The sequence below is a fragment of the Protopterus annectens genome, chromosome 14.part0, assembly GCF_019279795.1.
Source record: "Protopterus annectens isolate FY-2018-M chromosome 14.part0, PAN1.0, whole genome shotgun sequence".
Classification (NCBI taxonomy): domain Eukaryota; kingdom Metazoa; phylum Chordata; order Ceratodontiformes; family Protopteridae; genus Protopterus; species Protopterus annectens.
Genome location: NC_056748.1, coordinates 490,597,453 through 490,613,268, shown reverse-complemented (window position 1 = coordinate 490,613,268; position 15,816 = coordinate 490,597,453). Strand labels below are relative to the sequence as shown.

The window sequence follows — 15,816 nt, the reverse complement described above, 5'->3', positions numbered from 1 at the left end:
ATTCTCCTCTGTGTGACTTTGATTATTTGCATTGTAGTAACCAACAGATATGTTGGGGCCTACTAGAATGAATCCTAAAATATGGAGACTGAATAGCTGAAAGAATAGACTTACATATACTAAGTCTGAGATGCCATTTCTCAGAATATACCTTTTTTTCCTAGGTATGGCGATCTCAGAGTTGGTATATATATATATATATAAGTTTGGGGGAGTTGGGGAGCTTGCTTCCCATATGGGGATGCAGGGAGAGCCTGCCCCCATGCAAAAAGAAGTTTAAAGGAGAAGAGTATTTTCAAGATTCGCTGTTCTTCTGTGTCTAGGGTCTTTTTCTGGGTTGTCAGCACTCAACAATTAGAGTGACGACACTTCAGTAGGGAGCCATGCTTTGTACTTTGTGTAATTACATATGTAGCATGTCGGATTGCAGCTGTGAGTCTTTCAACCTTATACTGTGTGTATTATTCTGAAAGACATATATGATGTTAATCACATTTTAACTTCCCTTTGGTACACTGCAGTTATATTAAGTCTATATCACATTCTTTATTATCATGTCCGTTATTATTTTTGTGAGTAACTGCAGGGTTGACATTCACATTAATTATCATTACATCAGTATTGCAGGCTTTATGTTAGAAATGCTTCTTGTACACTTTCATCACATTTGCCTGCGGGATGTTGAGTATACTTTAAACATTTCCCTTCTTTAACATTACTAGATCATTGCAACATATTTTTATAACAGTTCTCGTTCTGTACTGTTTCCCCATACTTGCCTTTAATGTGTCTGGGTTACAGTGCATGCTTGTATCTGAGCACTGCATATATGTGATCCATTTTGTTTACATTGTGTGCTCATGCTCGCAAGCATCTTTCCATGGTGGGGAAACTATTGCTGGCTATGAAAAGGTGCTTGCAGCAGTGTAGGCGTGATGAGCCGTGTGCATATTCATTTAGTGCTGCTGCTCATTGCTCTAACATGCTTACATTGTGTACTCCTAGTGCAGTGCCTACACGATTGCTAATGAATCCCAGGGACTACGTCTGTGTGACATACTCACCGTAAGAGTAGATCATCAAGATAAATAAACACTCTTCCAGAGATAGCAGCTTATACTTCCATGCAATGTGCTTCCATTATGGCTTAATGCAAATTATTTTATAGTAGTTGTGCTAGTGTATTTACATTAACTTTGAGTGGTTACCTGTCTACTCTCTGAATTTCTGGCAGAAATGAAGATGGCATGAAGTGAAGATGAATTTGTATAAAGGCCAGCATAGCGTACATCAGATGTGCATGGATATGAAACATACATTACCTCAAGATAGCCAACATTTGAACTTCTGGTAGGAAAAAAAAAAAGCCACTGACAGACAAAGGTAAGAAGAAAACACATACATCACACTGCTTTGTCTTCTGAGCAGCTCTACTTTTTTAACAATAATTTTCATGCATTTGTACGTATAAACGTCTCTACATACAGGTTCTGAATATTTTTTTATTTAGTATCAGTCATCTGTCTTTAGAAGATATACAGTTGCACATGGTATTTCTTTACCTGTAGATGGCAGAATTTGGGTAACTACCAGGATCATAGCTGACTCTAACGTGGCCCTGGTGTAGCTCTACAGCAATGTGGTCGTCATCGCCGTTGTACAAAAGAATCCCATTTTCTTCTGCCGTCGAGACCTAAACAGGGTAAATGAAGAAGCAGAATGGATGTGAGAACAAGAATATTCATCACCAGTGGTTTGATATAAATTAACAGTTATGGGATACAGCAGTCTGTGACAAGAGAATAAGAACATCTTAGTACTAAGAGCCATCCATAGTTGTGCCCTCTACTATAGCGAGGTATGAGTCACTAAGATCTTTTTTTTTTTGCAAGTGAGAACTATTAAGGAAAGAATACTATGAAAGTAAAAACAAACTACCGATGAAATGTCTTAATGTAAAACCCTGTTTAGATGAAGCCTAACTCTGAATTGAATTCCTGGCAAAAATGGGAATGTATCTTTATTGACTGGTCAATGTACATGGTTCAGTTTTCTAAGTACAAGACCTGCAATAAGAGAAATCCAGTTAAGACATATTTTGGGTTTTGATCAATTCAAAGCAAATAATCTGAGCTGGATTCAGTGAACAAGGCTGAAAGAAGAAAATACTTTCTGTTCAGAAAACTTGCCTTACCACCATAGACGGGACTTTGGTCACTGCATTAATTTAAATTCGGTCAGTGCATCTGTCACACAACTGGGTCACCTTATAAATTAATAAACAAAAGGCAGCTCTCGAGATAACCACAAGACTCCTAATTTTTACAATCCCATGTGGCAACAACCAAAAGGAAATTGGCACCAGGTAAATATAAAAACTGTTTATTAAAGAAAAAAGTTGAGCACTTTCATTCCTGACCAAAGGAACTTCATCAGAACAAATAATTTCACACATCATATAAGTTAGTAAAAAACACCTACTAGTTAAGCTGCTTTGTCTGTTCCTTTTAAAGTCTTGGTATTTCAGTATTTATGGCATTTTAGTAACTTGATTTTTCATTGGTTGGTTTTAACAAAGCAGCTTAACTGGTAGGTGTTTTTTTTCCACTAATTTATATGATGTGTGAAATTGTGTTTATTTGTTCTGATGAAGTTCCAATGGTCAGGGACGAAAGTGCTCTACCTTTTTCTTTAATAAAACGTTTTTGTATTTACCAGGTGCCATAGTCCTTTTGGCTGTTGCCACACTGTTACCTTATAAATTCTTTGGTTTTCAGCATGTTCACTGAATCTAAATTGCATTGCTGAGTCTTGATGAAGTGCGTCTCGTTGAATCCAAGAAATACCCAGAAATCCATGACAAGTGAATAACCGCAGTGGAAGCAAACTTTAGCAGTGGAAGATGCTTTGTTAAAGGCTAAAGGGAGAAGCATTGGAAAGGTGTCGTATTGCAATATAGTGACAAAGTAACCATATGAAAGTTTGCATTTGGAAAGGATGAGTCCTTCGCCTGCTTAATAAAGAAATATTTCAATTAAAGAACTCTCTCGTGCAAAGTTATAACAATAAAGCTTTCAAAAAGTGAATGGCAGCAGAAGACCTTTTTGTTATTACAAGTATTTATACATGATTCTGTTTTGTAAAGACACCCTAGAATCATAGGTAAAAACTGTCTAATTCTGTATCTGGGTCCATGGTGATTACTGTGCAGTCTATGTACTAACTTGTTCTGATATAAAAATAAGCCAATGATCGCTGTAGCAAATTGCAGCAAAGACTACACAGTTACTGAGTGGAAACTACTTGAATGGTGTATAGATTTTCCTCCATGCAATCTTTCCCTTAGGACAGTGAACCTTTTTAATGCAGACTTGTAAAAACTAATCATGTATATGCAAGGCATGCATGGTGGATGCTGTAGGAAGTGTCATTATCTATGTTAGTGCATCATGGCAAGCATGTGTGTATGATGGGTATTTTATATTAAGTAGGATACATATAGGTTTATAGGAAATATTTCTTTTAAAATGGCAATTTAAGAAGTTAAAACTTCCATTCTCATGTCCCCACATATTAATGAACAATTATTTAAATAAGTAAAGTGATATGGTGGGTGACCTGCCCTGTCAATATTAACCTGCAATGACACTCTGTCTTTGATTTCACTTTGTAATGTATAAGTTAACCCATGACTGAATAATTAAGTTATTTCCACTTCTTGGCACAAGTGCAGTGAGGTCCTAGGTACAGCAGAGTGCTATCAGTCATCTACAAAATGTCATTTTTATCACACACGCTGCCGTGCAGTGAAAGAAGTTTAAGTATGGCAGAGACTGTTCTAGATGAGTTTTACATATTTAAGCAGCAATACTGCACCACATTTCAGTTCCTTTCCTAGTTTATATGCCCATGAAGTGAAGTTATTTTGGGTAATAGTTTTATTGACTAGACGTTATCAGTAAAAATACATTTATTTTTTCCTGTTATTGTTTTTATGTACAGGCATTATCAGTAAAAATACAATGTTTCTATTTATTTATCTATGAATTTTTATTTTATTTTATTTGTTAACCAGGGAAGAACACTGATCCCCCTTAATCATTATCAGTTTAGGCACAGGCATACAGAAGTTGTAGAAGATGAGTACATACTAGAACAGCAATTATGTACAAAGAATGATTACAGAAGTGACCAAGGAGTAAATATAGACTTAGTACATGACCTAAAACATGCTAATAACAAGCACATTGCATATGTACAGGTATATGTAGGATTGTGACGGAATGGTAATGGAAGGAGAAAGGGAGAGTGAAGGAGACTGCAGATAAATGAGAAAGAGATCGAGCTGTGATGGGGTGAAATAGCAGAGAGTGGAATTATGATGAGCAGTATGGCAGGAAGGATAGTGGTGCCAGGAGGAGTTAGTAAGAAACGTGTTTAAAAGGTGCAGAATATTATATCAAAAGAGAATGGTAAATTTCATTTGTGTATTGTGTGAAAGGTGAGGGGGTGTTGCCCAGCCCTGCAGAATTGTTTCTCACACACATGATTTAACTCTGTAGAATCAAAAATCAGCAAGCAGCTAGTTCAATTAAACACCTAATTTCCACTCACCTGCAATGTGATGTTAGCTTGTGGCCAGCTCTGTAGATCACTGAAGCGCAGGTATGAGTCCCTGTCCACAAAGTTGACGCTGATTAGTTTTTCACACTTCAAGCCACCAAATCCAGGGAGACACTGGCACACTGCTCTGTTGCCCATGTCAATGCAGGAAGCACCATTCTGGCAGTCTGCCCGCTGGCACCGTGTTGGAAGTGAGGCGATGCGGGGTGGGATATCACAGAGTTGACCACTAACAACAGAACAGTAAACACATGTAAGACTTACTTCATTAGTCATATGTTGATCTGTGGATAACAGTGAATTTTGAGAGTCTGCATTTGTGTGTGATACCTATGTCTGTGCATGTGTTCGTATGTACATATATGTATTTGAAATATGCTGAATTTTGATTAACAGCATTGAATGCAATGTGTATAAGTTTTTGCAATATGTTTGTGTGTGTTTGGAGTGTATTAGATGGATCAGTTATTTTCTGTGATATGCAGTCCTTTCTACAGGTGTCATGCTGTAAGAACTTCAGTGTGCCTATCATGTCTCTAGTGGATATAGCAGTAGGAGGAATTATCAGTCCCTTGAATGCAGCAGTATCCTGCATTCATAAATTTTAAATATCACAGATCAGATGGGCACCCTTCATTTTGTCTCTCAGGATCAGTTTCTTTATAGCTGTCAACTAATTTATTAGATTAAGGGTGATATTTTCACCTTTTATGCCCCTTCTCTCCATATGTAGCTGATCCCATTATACTTAGGTTCCACAACAATTTGGGGTTTAAAAGAAGAAAAGACTCTTCTACAAAGAGCAGCCTGGCAGTTAGCACATTGGATTAAAGCTTTGAGCTGTTATAAGCTGCTTTATGTGTTAGCGGTACAGGGTTTGATTCCTTCCAACTGCAGTTGTCTACTGTGTGACTCTGAGCACATCACTTAATCAGGCAGTACTCCCAGGTTGCTCCTAAAAGGGGGGAATTTGTCCAGTGGGCTTATCCAGTCAACAAACAGGTAAAATAAATAAACAAAATTGTAGTCATCTACTTACTAATTATCTGAAAATGTGACATAAATTTAGTGGAGATTCAAATAGCACTTTTTGTCCATTGATTTAAACTTTACAGTCAATGCAGTATTGCTAAATGGTGTACTATTTATTCAGGATTAGACTTTCATGAATAATATAAGGATGTAAGCACATTTAAGTTTGCTTTGAAGATTATATTTGAATTGTTCAGTTCTTTTATTTTGTTTACATTAAGTAAGGAATGTTGATTTTATGAAGAAGCAAGTGCTGTAAAATGTGGAGTAAATGGGCAGAATGTTTCTTGGGAATGTCCTTCGTAGCTACTAATAAAACACTGACTTAGGTGTTATCCATTTAAATCTCATGGTAAATCCTGAAGCTGCAGGAGAATTCATACACTATTTTCTTTTGCTCGCGTTTATGGAAAGTGCCTCCTCTTGATGCAGTACGTACACTGTACCTCACTAATCTGGTCTCCTAGGAGTGGTAGTAATTTAACCTGGCTTTCATCCCTGTTTTCTTCTCACTTGTTATACAGAAAGTAGTACAATAAGACCACTTATTGCATCATCAGAACCATTACTAAATAAGGGATTCCCAGATGGTGGTCGTTTGAATAGCACCCTCTCCACAGAGCTCTGTTACAACTTTATCAATCGTACCTATTTGTAAAAGTTTCGGTTGATAAAAGTTTCAAGCTGAAAAGTGGAGCATCTAAGGATTGAAGATTTATCTTTTTAATATACAAAACTTCAGAATTAGCAGCTACATATAGATTTATCCTTTATCAGCTTTCAGATACGTTCTAGACGTGGATTTTAGTGGCCTGGAGGCTTCAGCACCTTGGATAACAGTCAGCATTTACAATATGTAATCTAAACAAGTCTGCGGTATTAAAATGCCTAAGGAAATAGAAGGCATGGATATTCAAACATCCAAAACAAAATTGTCAGCAATAGCATCTCCTGAGAAGGAAACTACTATTAAAAGACAGAAAACAGTCAAGCAGCAACGAGATCATATCAAAGATGGCACTAAACAGAGGGCCGAGAGCACCATCCACATGGAAGGCCTGAAGAGCACTCGTCTTCCATTGCAAACTACAATTCAGAGCTTTTCAGAGCAACTAATCACTTTTGGGGGCACAATCAATAAAATTGCTGAGAGATTGGACTTAGTGGAAGACAGATCAAAATCTAACAAACTGGAAATCATTCAGTTGAAGTCCGAACTACAAATTAAAGAGAAAACAATTTCTGACATACAAGCTAAATTACTAGATTTGGAGGCAAGAAGTCGAAGAAATAACCTGATCATCAGAGGTCTGCCTGAAAAATTCGATGAGAACCAGTTAATTCCCACTTTAAAACAAATGTTCAGTTCATTACTTCAGCTAAATGTTCAGTTCATTACTTCAGCTAAATGAGATACATTGACTGCATAGTTGAAAGATCCATTTATGCGAAACTACTCAACTTCCAAGATGTGCAAACCATTTTATCTACCTACAAAAAGCAAAAGCACTTCATATGGAATGCATACAATATTACTATCTCCCAAGACTTCCCCCAAGAAATAAAAGAAAAACGCCGTAAACTTTCTCCTTTCTGTGCAGACCTTGTCAAGCGCAAATCAAATTCCAGATGCTTTTTCCAAACAATCTATCTTTCTACCATAAAGAAATCAAATATACAATGTCCTCACTGAAGGAAGCTAAACAGATCTTTACCAAATGCTTTGGTAAATCTCCGATTGAAAAAAATCAGAAACTAAAAGAAAATAAGCAGGTAACAAATTTAGCATGGTGTTTTCCTTGCCGGAGACTGCAGTATACTTTCTGGTTCTATTTAATAGCTTTCAGCTCAGTTTAACATCTTCCATTTTATAATTTTCTGAATTTACATCTAATACGAAAATAGAGTGTAATTGCTAGCCTGTAGAACTTGTGCGAAGGTGTGTTGCACAGGGGTCTCATTTTCTGTGACATCGCCAGTTTTTTATGAAGTACAACATCCTTCTTGATCCAAACAATCCTCAGTTACTTCCTGTTGCCTTTTCTAATGCAAAGAGTACCGGTGATGTTCCTGTGAGCAGCTAAAAGGCTTTAACATCAAGTTCTTAACGGTAAAGCCCTGAAAAGGAAGATTTATCTTTAGAATACACTGGAGATCCGCAGAGGTGAGACACATTGCCTCAAACTGTTTATTTAAATTGCAAAAGCCTTCATTACATGTGATGCCAGCTTGGAAAACATTTGTTATGGCTTTTCAGTCATCTGATTTTAAGACAGTGGATATGCCAAGCACTGGGAGTATAACTGCACTTACCTAAGTTATGAGCACATTAGAGTTTAATCTTTGGATCAGCCCTGTCTACCCTTCAGCATTAACAAACGTTTAATTCTTTTCCCAGCAGCAGCTATTTGTCAAAATTATCAAGAAAATAAAGATACATTGATTAGGAAATTAATGCTGTAAATTTTGAACTTCATGTAAACACACCCATTTATAACAAATATAAAATGCCCTCTTTTCAGTTGTCCAGAATGTTATCACTTTTGAGTTCATTTCAGTAAGCAAAAAAATGCATTTTCATTTACAGCAGTATGGATGCCTACCATATAAACATCATAATAGATATAAACTATTGAACAAGTTTCACAAAGTTTGTGGTTTCTCAAACTTCCTTTGTCTGCAGAAGTGAATCAAGTGTGTTTCTGTGTGAAGTCTTCTGAAGAATAGACCTGTTTTAATCTAATGTTCAGAATTTTTCCCCTGACATGTATTCTTGAAGTGATATTCTGACACAAGTTACTTGTTAATTTTTAATTTGTATTTTAATCATTTTCCATATGGTTGCTACAAAATAGACTGTCTCTTGGGATGAGGAGTGTTTGGAAAAAATCAAGTGCTTTAAGGATATGACAGTAATATGCAGACAAAAAATGTTTTATTTTCTAAATTTTTACTATCTTTTTAGCTAGAATTGTACTCATTGCCCTTTATTCTGATTTACTGCATGTCATGCATTCATCCTCAGAAGTCATTAAGGCATTCACTTTTAAGGTCCATTATATGAGATATTGTAACTGCTGGGATTCAGGCTTTGGTTGCTAACTCTACCCCATATGCTATGAGAGTTCTTATAAATTAGTACACAATAATATGTCCTACAGAAAGATGCTGACCATTTTCCTGGTCTAAGGAAGCTTACTTAGAGGTTCTAAAATATAGGCAGGACTATAGGGAAAAAAGGCCCAATTAAGGAACAGCAAGAATTGATATTGTAACAGATCAGGTGTAATTCATGATAAGGCAGTTAGAAGAAAAAAACAAATGTTGAAGTCAATTCTGCACAATTAATAGAAGTTACGTTTTCTGTCAAGATGCGTTTGGAAATTGTTTCAGTAATTAGTTATTACACGGTTTGAAGAGTACGGCAACAGTTTAAGGTTTTTAAAAAAATGCACTTACATGGCTATGATATAATGACCATCATTTTGTAATGCAGTAGTTAAAAGTTTCTAAAAAGTTGGCAGGCAGAAATCTAACTAGTAAGTAAAATGTGCTGGAGTTGAGAAACTATTAAACTATAACTTATAGGTTTTTAATTCAGCATAAGCATTGGAGCACAATACAATCTAAGTAAAATTTACCACTCAGTTAAAAGAGAAGTTAAATCGGTGGCTATTGCTTTAATTCATTAATAATGCTAGGAAAGGTCAACTTATCAAGTCCTATATACTTACTTAGACTGATATCCTTAATATTTTGTGTTGCGAAACAAGTTTACATCATGATATTTCACTGAAATAATACAAGATCGATTTATTTCATTATGTATTAATAAGATACAGATGTCAATTTGTGGACCCTTTTCATCTATGACTATACCAACATGGGCAGGGGTAGCTATTATCTTGTCTCTTGTACCGGAACCATAGAAGTTTAAATAATAGCATACACGGTCACCTCACCTCCTAAGCATTGCTGTTCAGGGTTGTTTCATTTAGTGCCTTTCTGCGGGCACAAGTTGAAAGATGGCTTTTGAAAACAAAGTGCAAGTTTATAGAACTACATTCCTTTTACGTTTACCGTTCATTAATGAGTTCTACTGTGCTGCCTGGTGACTTCTAACATCTGGTACAATTCACGCTTATGGTTTGCAGTTAAACTCTATTTTCGGTGTGCCAAGGGCATTGTTTGACAGTATTTTGCACCGACTACAGAAGGAGAATTCTCGCTTGTTTTAAAGTGGCATGATTTCATGGTTTGGTTTGGTATTAAAGGCTGTTACTAATCATATTCTTTTAAATACACTGGTTATTCATAGTTAGCATTAAGGTTCGCGAAACTTTATTATTGCAAATAGCCCTGCTTGTTTTTTTGAGTTTAAAGCAATATTTAGTACTTGTAAAGGATAGCTATAACTTTGAAGTGTGTATATTTAAAAGCATTTATGTCTTTACAAAACAATTAACGCACATATTGGATTACTTTAAATCTGATGTAGCCTGTTTTTCCTCAGTGTTGACAATTTCAAAGATGTACAGATCAACTGCTTGACTTTGGATACAAAGAATTACATTACAATGCCTTATGCTTAGATTAGTGTTATGGGCAGTCATAGAATCAGGGCTTTCTCTGTTTTTTTTTTCTTTTCTCGGCTCACTAAAATGTTAACAATGCAATTGACATGCAGACACCTCCCCCAATGGGTTGATGTGCGATTGGTTTCTTACAGATTACTAATTGTCTCTATGTTTGTTTGTAATATTCATATGTATGTATGTTCGACTGAGCTTGCTATTGGAGTCATTCCCTTGTATTGTCAAATACCTGTTTCAAGACAGTTTAGTATATATAAGCTTTCTTGCAATTCATGCTACTCCAGTCCTTAATCAATGATACAGTTCTCTGATTCTAGTGTTAAACTTATAGTTATAGTGAAGCTATGCAGTCCTAAACAAGCAATACCTGTTTTATGTATCTGTATATTACGTACAGGGTAAGAAATGAAAAGAAGGAAAGGAAAAATAAATGGAACAAAATGCCATCATGGCAGACAGATTACCCAACCTTTTTTCAATGTTTACCTAAGAAGGTTGTTTTGTTGATGACAGGATCTATTGCATAACTGCTATACTAGTGATGTGCTGATCAATGATAGCCATACATTTTATTTAAGTCAGCATATTATCAGTGATCTGTAATTTAATTAATCTCAACATCTCTTATTTAGAACTACTATAGTCTGGGATTATATATGGTTCATATGCAACACTCTGCTGATTGACTTGTTTCATATTGTAAGATATGGTTCTACTCCACTTTGCAATACTTATACAGAATGTTCCTACTTTAACTCAGAAGTTGACTTTCTGTCAACCAACAAATTGAAAAGTCAACATTTGCTTAATTCCCAAGATGGGTAATGTGCAACAACCTTATACCTGACCCATTGAGTCTTCATTTAGTAAATAGTATTTTACCTCCTATACTTTTATAAGGTTGATAAAGTTAAGATACAGGAAACAAAATAATTTGTAGTGTTATTAAAAGGTTTAACATGTATATACTTGTATAAAGTAGATGACAGACTCCCGAGTTAATTTGAGTAAGATAGAAACTCTTTTTCATAAAGGAATGGGTTAGGTAAAGTCTTCTGCCAGCATTTACTTAAAACTGAACACAAGGTGTTAATTAACTAAACTTACTCATCTTGTGATTCTTGGTTAATAACTGATATCCCTATTCACGTTTATCATTAATCTGGATTATTCTATTTCATTTAAATCTCTTTAATTATATTTACATACATTACTACCTTTGTTGACACCCCCTAGATATCTGGCATTTACTTTGAAGTAAGAGCTGAGTGGATATGCTAGGTAGGGTACTTAATGATGACATTTGGAATTGCATTAATGATGTACGTAGTTTGTAAATATTCTTATGTTTTCTTTGGGAACTTCTCAACTCCCTTAATAAAAATTTTAGTTCTATTTTCTTCATTTTTATCTCTCTCAAATAAAGGAGCTAGGTGGGTAGGCACACTGACAGGTTTGAGAGAGTTTAGTGCTGCTTTTTCAACTAAATTTACACACATTCCCATCTTAACATTGATTTATGAGCCACATAACTATTTCCCCTTTCTCACTTATCTTATACCAAACTTCTCTAGATTCACAGTCTATTATAAACATGAACAATAGATGCAAAATAATATCCTGGAATGTTAGAGGTCTCCAGGACAAAAATAAAAGAAATCTCTTAATGCACCTCATATTAAAAGCAGAAGCGTACATTTCATATATTCAATAATCTCATATGGTAGATGATGATTGGACCAAAGAAAAAAGTAGGAAGTGGATAAAAGACATTATATCAGCAGGTAACAGCTCTAACTCTAGAGGGGTGGTAATCATGATCAAAAACTCATTTAAAACTACTATATTAGACAGAGGTTCAGATAAAGAAGGTAGATGGTGCTACTTCATGTGCCTAATCCCACCAATTACCAAATCAAATTATGTTCTTAAACCTATATGGTCCTTGTTCAGGACAACAGTATTTTATTTTGAAAATATATAACCTATTATTAAAATTTACAAATCACCACTTTATTCTGGGGGGGGGGGGGTTGGAATGCTGTAATTAATCCCAATATTGACTGTTCTAATAAATCCAAACCTTACAATTTACAAGCCTCCCTTGCCTTGCTGGATCTAATAGCAGACTTTAATCTGATTGACCCTATATCTTTTGGAGAAGTCACACACAATAACAATAAATACACATACTTTTCAAGGTGCCATAACTCCTGGTCAAGATTAGATTTTTTTTAATATCTTAAGTACTAATAAACTGGCAAATAAAATATGTGGATGAACCAAGGTTCTTCTCGGATCACTCTAAGATCACCTTGTTGATAAACTTTAATCAAAATTCACCCTCCCATAGCAACGGATTTAACTGGTCCCTTAACAACATCTTACTCAACTCAGTAGTGAAAGAAGAGATAATTTCTGCCCTATGAGTGTGTGCAAATGATCCCACAAACTCAAGTATCCCATATGACATTCAAAGGGCGGCTTGTAAAACTATCCTTAGAGGTATATTCATTCAAAAATCTACATTTCTCAAAAATAAAAAGAAAGAAAAGGAGAATGGTCTCGTATTGGAAATTAGAGAATTAGATAAGAAACTCCAAAAGAAACATTTCTTAAATTTGGAAAATGATATGATTAATAAGCAAACGGGAATTATTCGACTTACATCAATACAACTACTCCCTACAAGAATTAAAGTTTATCGCTAAATTCTCTGGACACATACCCCCTCTAAAACTCTAGCTAGATTGATTGAGAACAAACAATCCTCTCCCAGAATAATCTTCATTAGCCAACAAGGTAAATTATTTAAATCAGACTCCCAGATATTCATTCGATTTCATCAGATATACTCAAATTTATATATTAGCAATGATCACCAACCCCCATCCTCAGAGATTGAAAATTATATTAGTACAATCACTTTTCCTAAATTAAATGAAATTCAGAAAGAAACATTATCAGCCCCTTTGACTCAATCAGAAGCGATAGATGCCATTGATAACCTCAAATCAGGAAAAGCCCCAGGCCCTGATGGCTACACCCCAGACTTTTATAAATCATTTAAAGACTCATTAGCTCCCATTTTACTAAAACTATTTAACTCTATTTCTAGTAATGGGATATCGGATCTTTATATTAATAAGTCCAAGAAAATTCTAATCCCCAAAAATAACCTGGATAAATCAAACATTAACAACTACAGGCCAATCTCTTTAATGAATACTGATATCAAAATCCGATCTTCTATATTAGCTGAAATGCTTAAAAAAAGCAATCCCCTCCCTCATTTCTAATGATCAAGCACGTTTCCTGCCCAATAGACATACATGGGACAACACATTAACCTTAGAGACCATGATCAACATTACTACGACAAAAATCCAAGATATGCCATGATTCTTGATGCTTGCAAAGCATTTGATAGGGTTAATTGGGAATTTCTATTCACAGTTTTAATACACTATGATATACCTTTACATTTTATTAATACTATTAAAATCTTTATATAACAGTGCCTTTACACACCTATATATGAACAAGAAATATTCATTGCCAATAAAAATTTCTAATGGAACCCGACAGGGATGCCCCTCTCAACCCTTCTTTTTAACCTTTACTTAGAACCGTTATTTCTACTCTTGCTTCAGAAAACATAGCATTCAATGCCTAAAATACTACACACCAAAATAAGCCTGACCGCATTTGCTGATGACTTGAACCTTTATTTTGAAAACCCCATATCAAACACTAAGAGGATAATCACAACCCTGAATACCTTTACATACATTTTGGATTATAAGGTTAATCAAGATAAAGCTTGTATCTTCCCAATTTTTCCCTTAGCTCATAAAGAAAATGTTTTTATAGACTCTCCATTTCGCATAGTATATTCCTTCAAATATCTAGGAATTAGTTATGACCATGCCACACCTTCTGTACTACATTCCAGTTTAATGAAATTATGGTCAACTATAACCCAAGATATGTCCAGATGGCAACAGCTAAAACTCCCTATGCTTTTTAAAACATCCATTATCAACATGAATATTTCCCAAAGATTCTATACTTCTTCCATGCATCTCTCTTATCCATTCCCAAAATTATTTTCTCAAAAATTCACAAGGCATTTGCGAAATTTATATGGTATCCAAAAGCAGTCAGGGTATCCTACCTAAGACTTGCACTTCCAAAAGATAAGGGGGGTCTTGGCATGCCAGACCTACAAATTTATTACAGAATTTTACATGCTAGTAGACTAATTAAAATTGCTAATCACAAACCAAACGCCCATTTGCGATCCCCTCTCTGGGTTAATATGTGGTTTAATCGTGTCTTAGACAATAACCTTAACCCCAAAGCTCTTCTCTTTATAGACCCATTATTTCTTAACAAATCAAAATTGCACCATATCCTAAAGGAAAAAATGAAATCTTTTCAAGAACTAGTCAAATTTGTTAACTTGGAAAAAGGGCTCCTCCTATTACAGCCTATTCATCTAAACCCTAATCTCATGTTGAATAGAAATATGATTAATTTATCCAATTACCCTCAAATCAAAGCCTTTACCGTATGGGATATCCATAAGTTTAGGGATTTATCACCCACAAAATTATGTGATACCCTAAATTTGTCCAAAAATGTATCATAATTCTGCATCAGATAAGGGAACTTATTGCCTCTCTGCCTTATGCTCACATTATAAATGAAGCAGACCTTAATCAGGTCTCTAAACTATTGGAAATTTTATCAACTAACAAGAATATGCTATCCCTAACATACAAGTTTATCTTTGCAACACTCCACCAAGATAATGTGTTATTTGCAGACTACTGGAACCAGCAAGTATCAAACTTATCAGAAAAACAGAAATTATCTGCTATTAAATCTACTCTTTCTTTCTCCCCTTTCAAAAAACTTATTTACACCTAATTCATTATCCTAATAATCTTTACTTCACACCTGTCCGTTTAAACAAATTTAACCCGAATATTTCAACTCCATGTCCCTGCTATTCCTACCCTCAAGTGGACATTATACATATTTTATGGTTTTGTAGGTACTCCCACTCCATTTGGTGCTCCCTCAAGGTGAAACTAGACAAAATGGGATACCATAAATCAACTCTCTCGGGGGAGATGGCACTTTTACATATCCCAATTAATAATTTTATCGAAATTTAAATTTCACATTCTAATAACTTTATGTTCATTAGTCAAATTATACATTACCAAACACTGGGTAGATTGTACTAAGATGTCATGAAGTGGCTTCAGGAATGTCAAGGTCACATATATAACTTCACAAAAACTTTTAATAACAAGTCCCAAGAAATGCATCTAATTTCAGAAGTTCTGGAATACCCTATTTGAACTTTTCTGATAATTAAATTCCTTTTTCTGTACTGATAGTGGATACCTCTAAGTACCATTCCTGTTATGTGTTCTAGGAAATTTTCGTTCCCCTCTTATTTTGCCTCTTGGTATGTGGCTCAGAACAATGCATTAACACTTATCTTTTCTGATCTAAACATATGTGACTGTAATCACAGTCAGTATTGTCT

The 15,816-nt window shown here is 35.1% G+C and overlaps 1 protein-coding gene across 2 annotated transcripts in view; it reads right to left on the bottom strand.

Annotated features, from left to right (window-relative positions):
- The window catches only part of SLIT1 (slit guidance ligand 1), a 3,022,655-nt gene that overhangs the window by 166,148 nt on the left and 2,840,691 nt on the right, over positions 1-15,816 (bottom strand). For both annotated transcript variants that reach the window (XM_044056244.1, XM_044056245.1), the window contains exons 32-33: positions 4,615-4,852; positions 1,563-1,693 (exon numbers count right to left, since the gene is read on the bottom strand). In XM_044056244.1, coding sequence (XP_043912179.1) covers positions 1,563-1,693; positions 4,615-4,852 — 369 coding nt within the window. The remainder of the gene's footprint in view (positions 1-1,562; positions 1,694-4,614; positions 4,853-15,816) is intronic.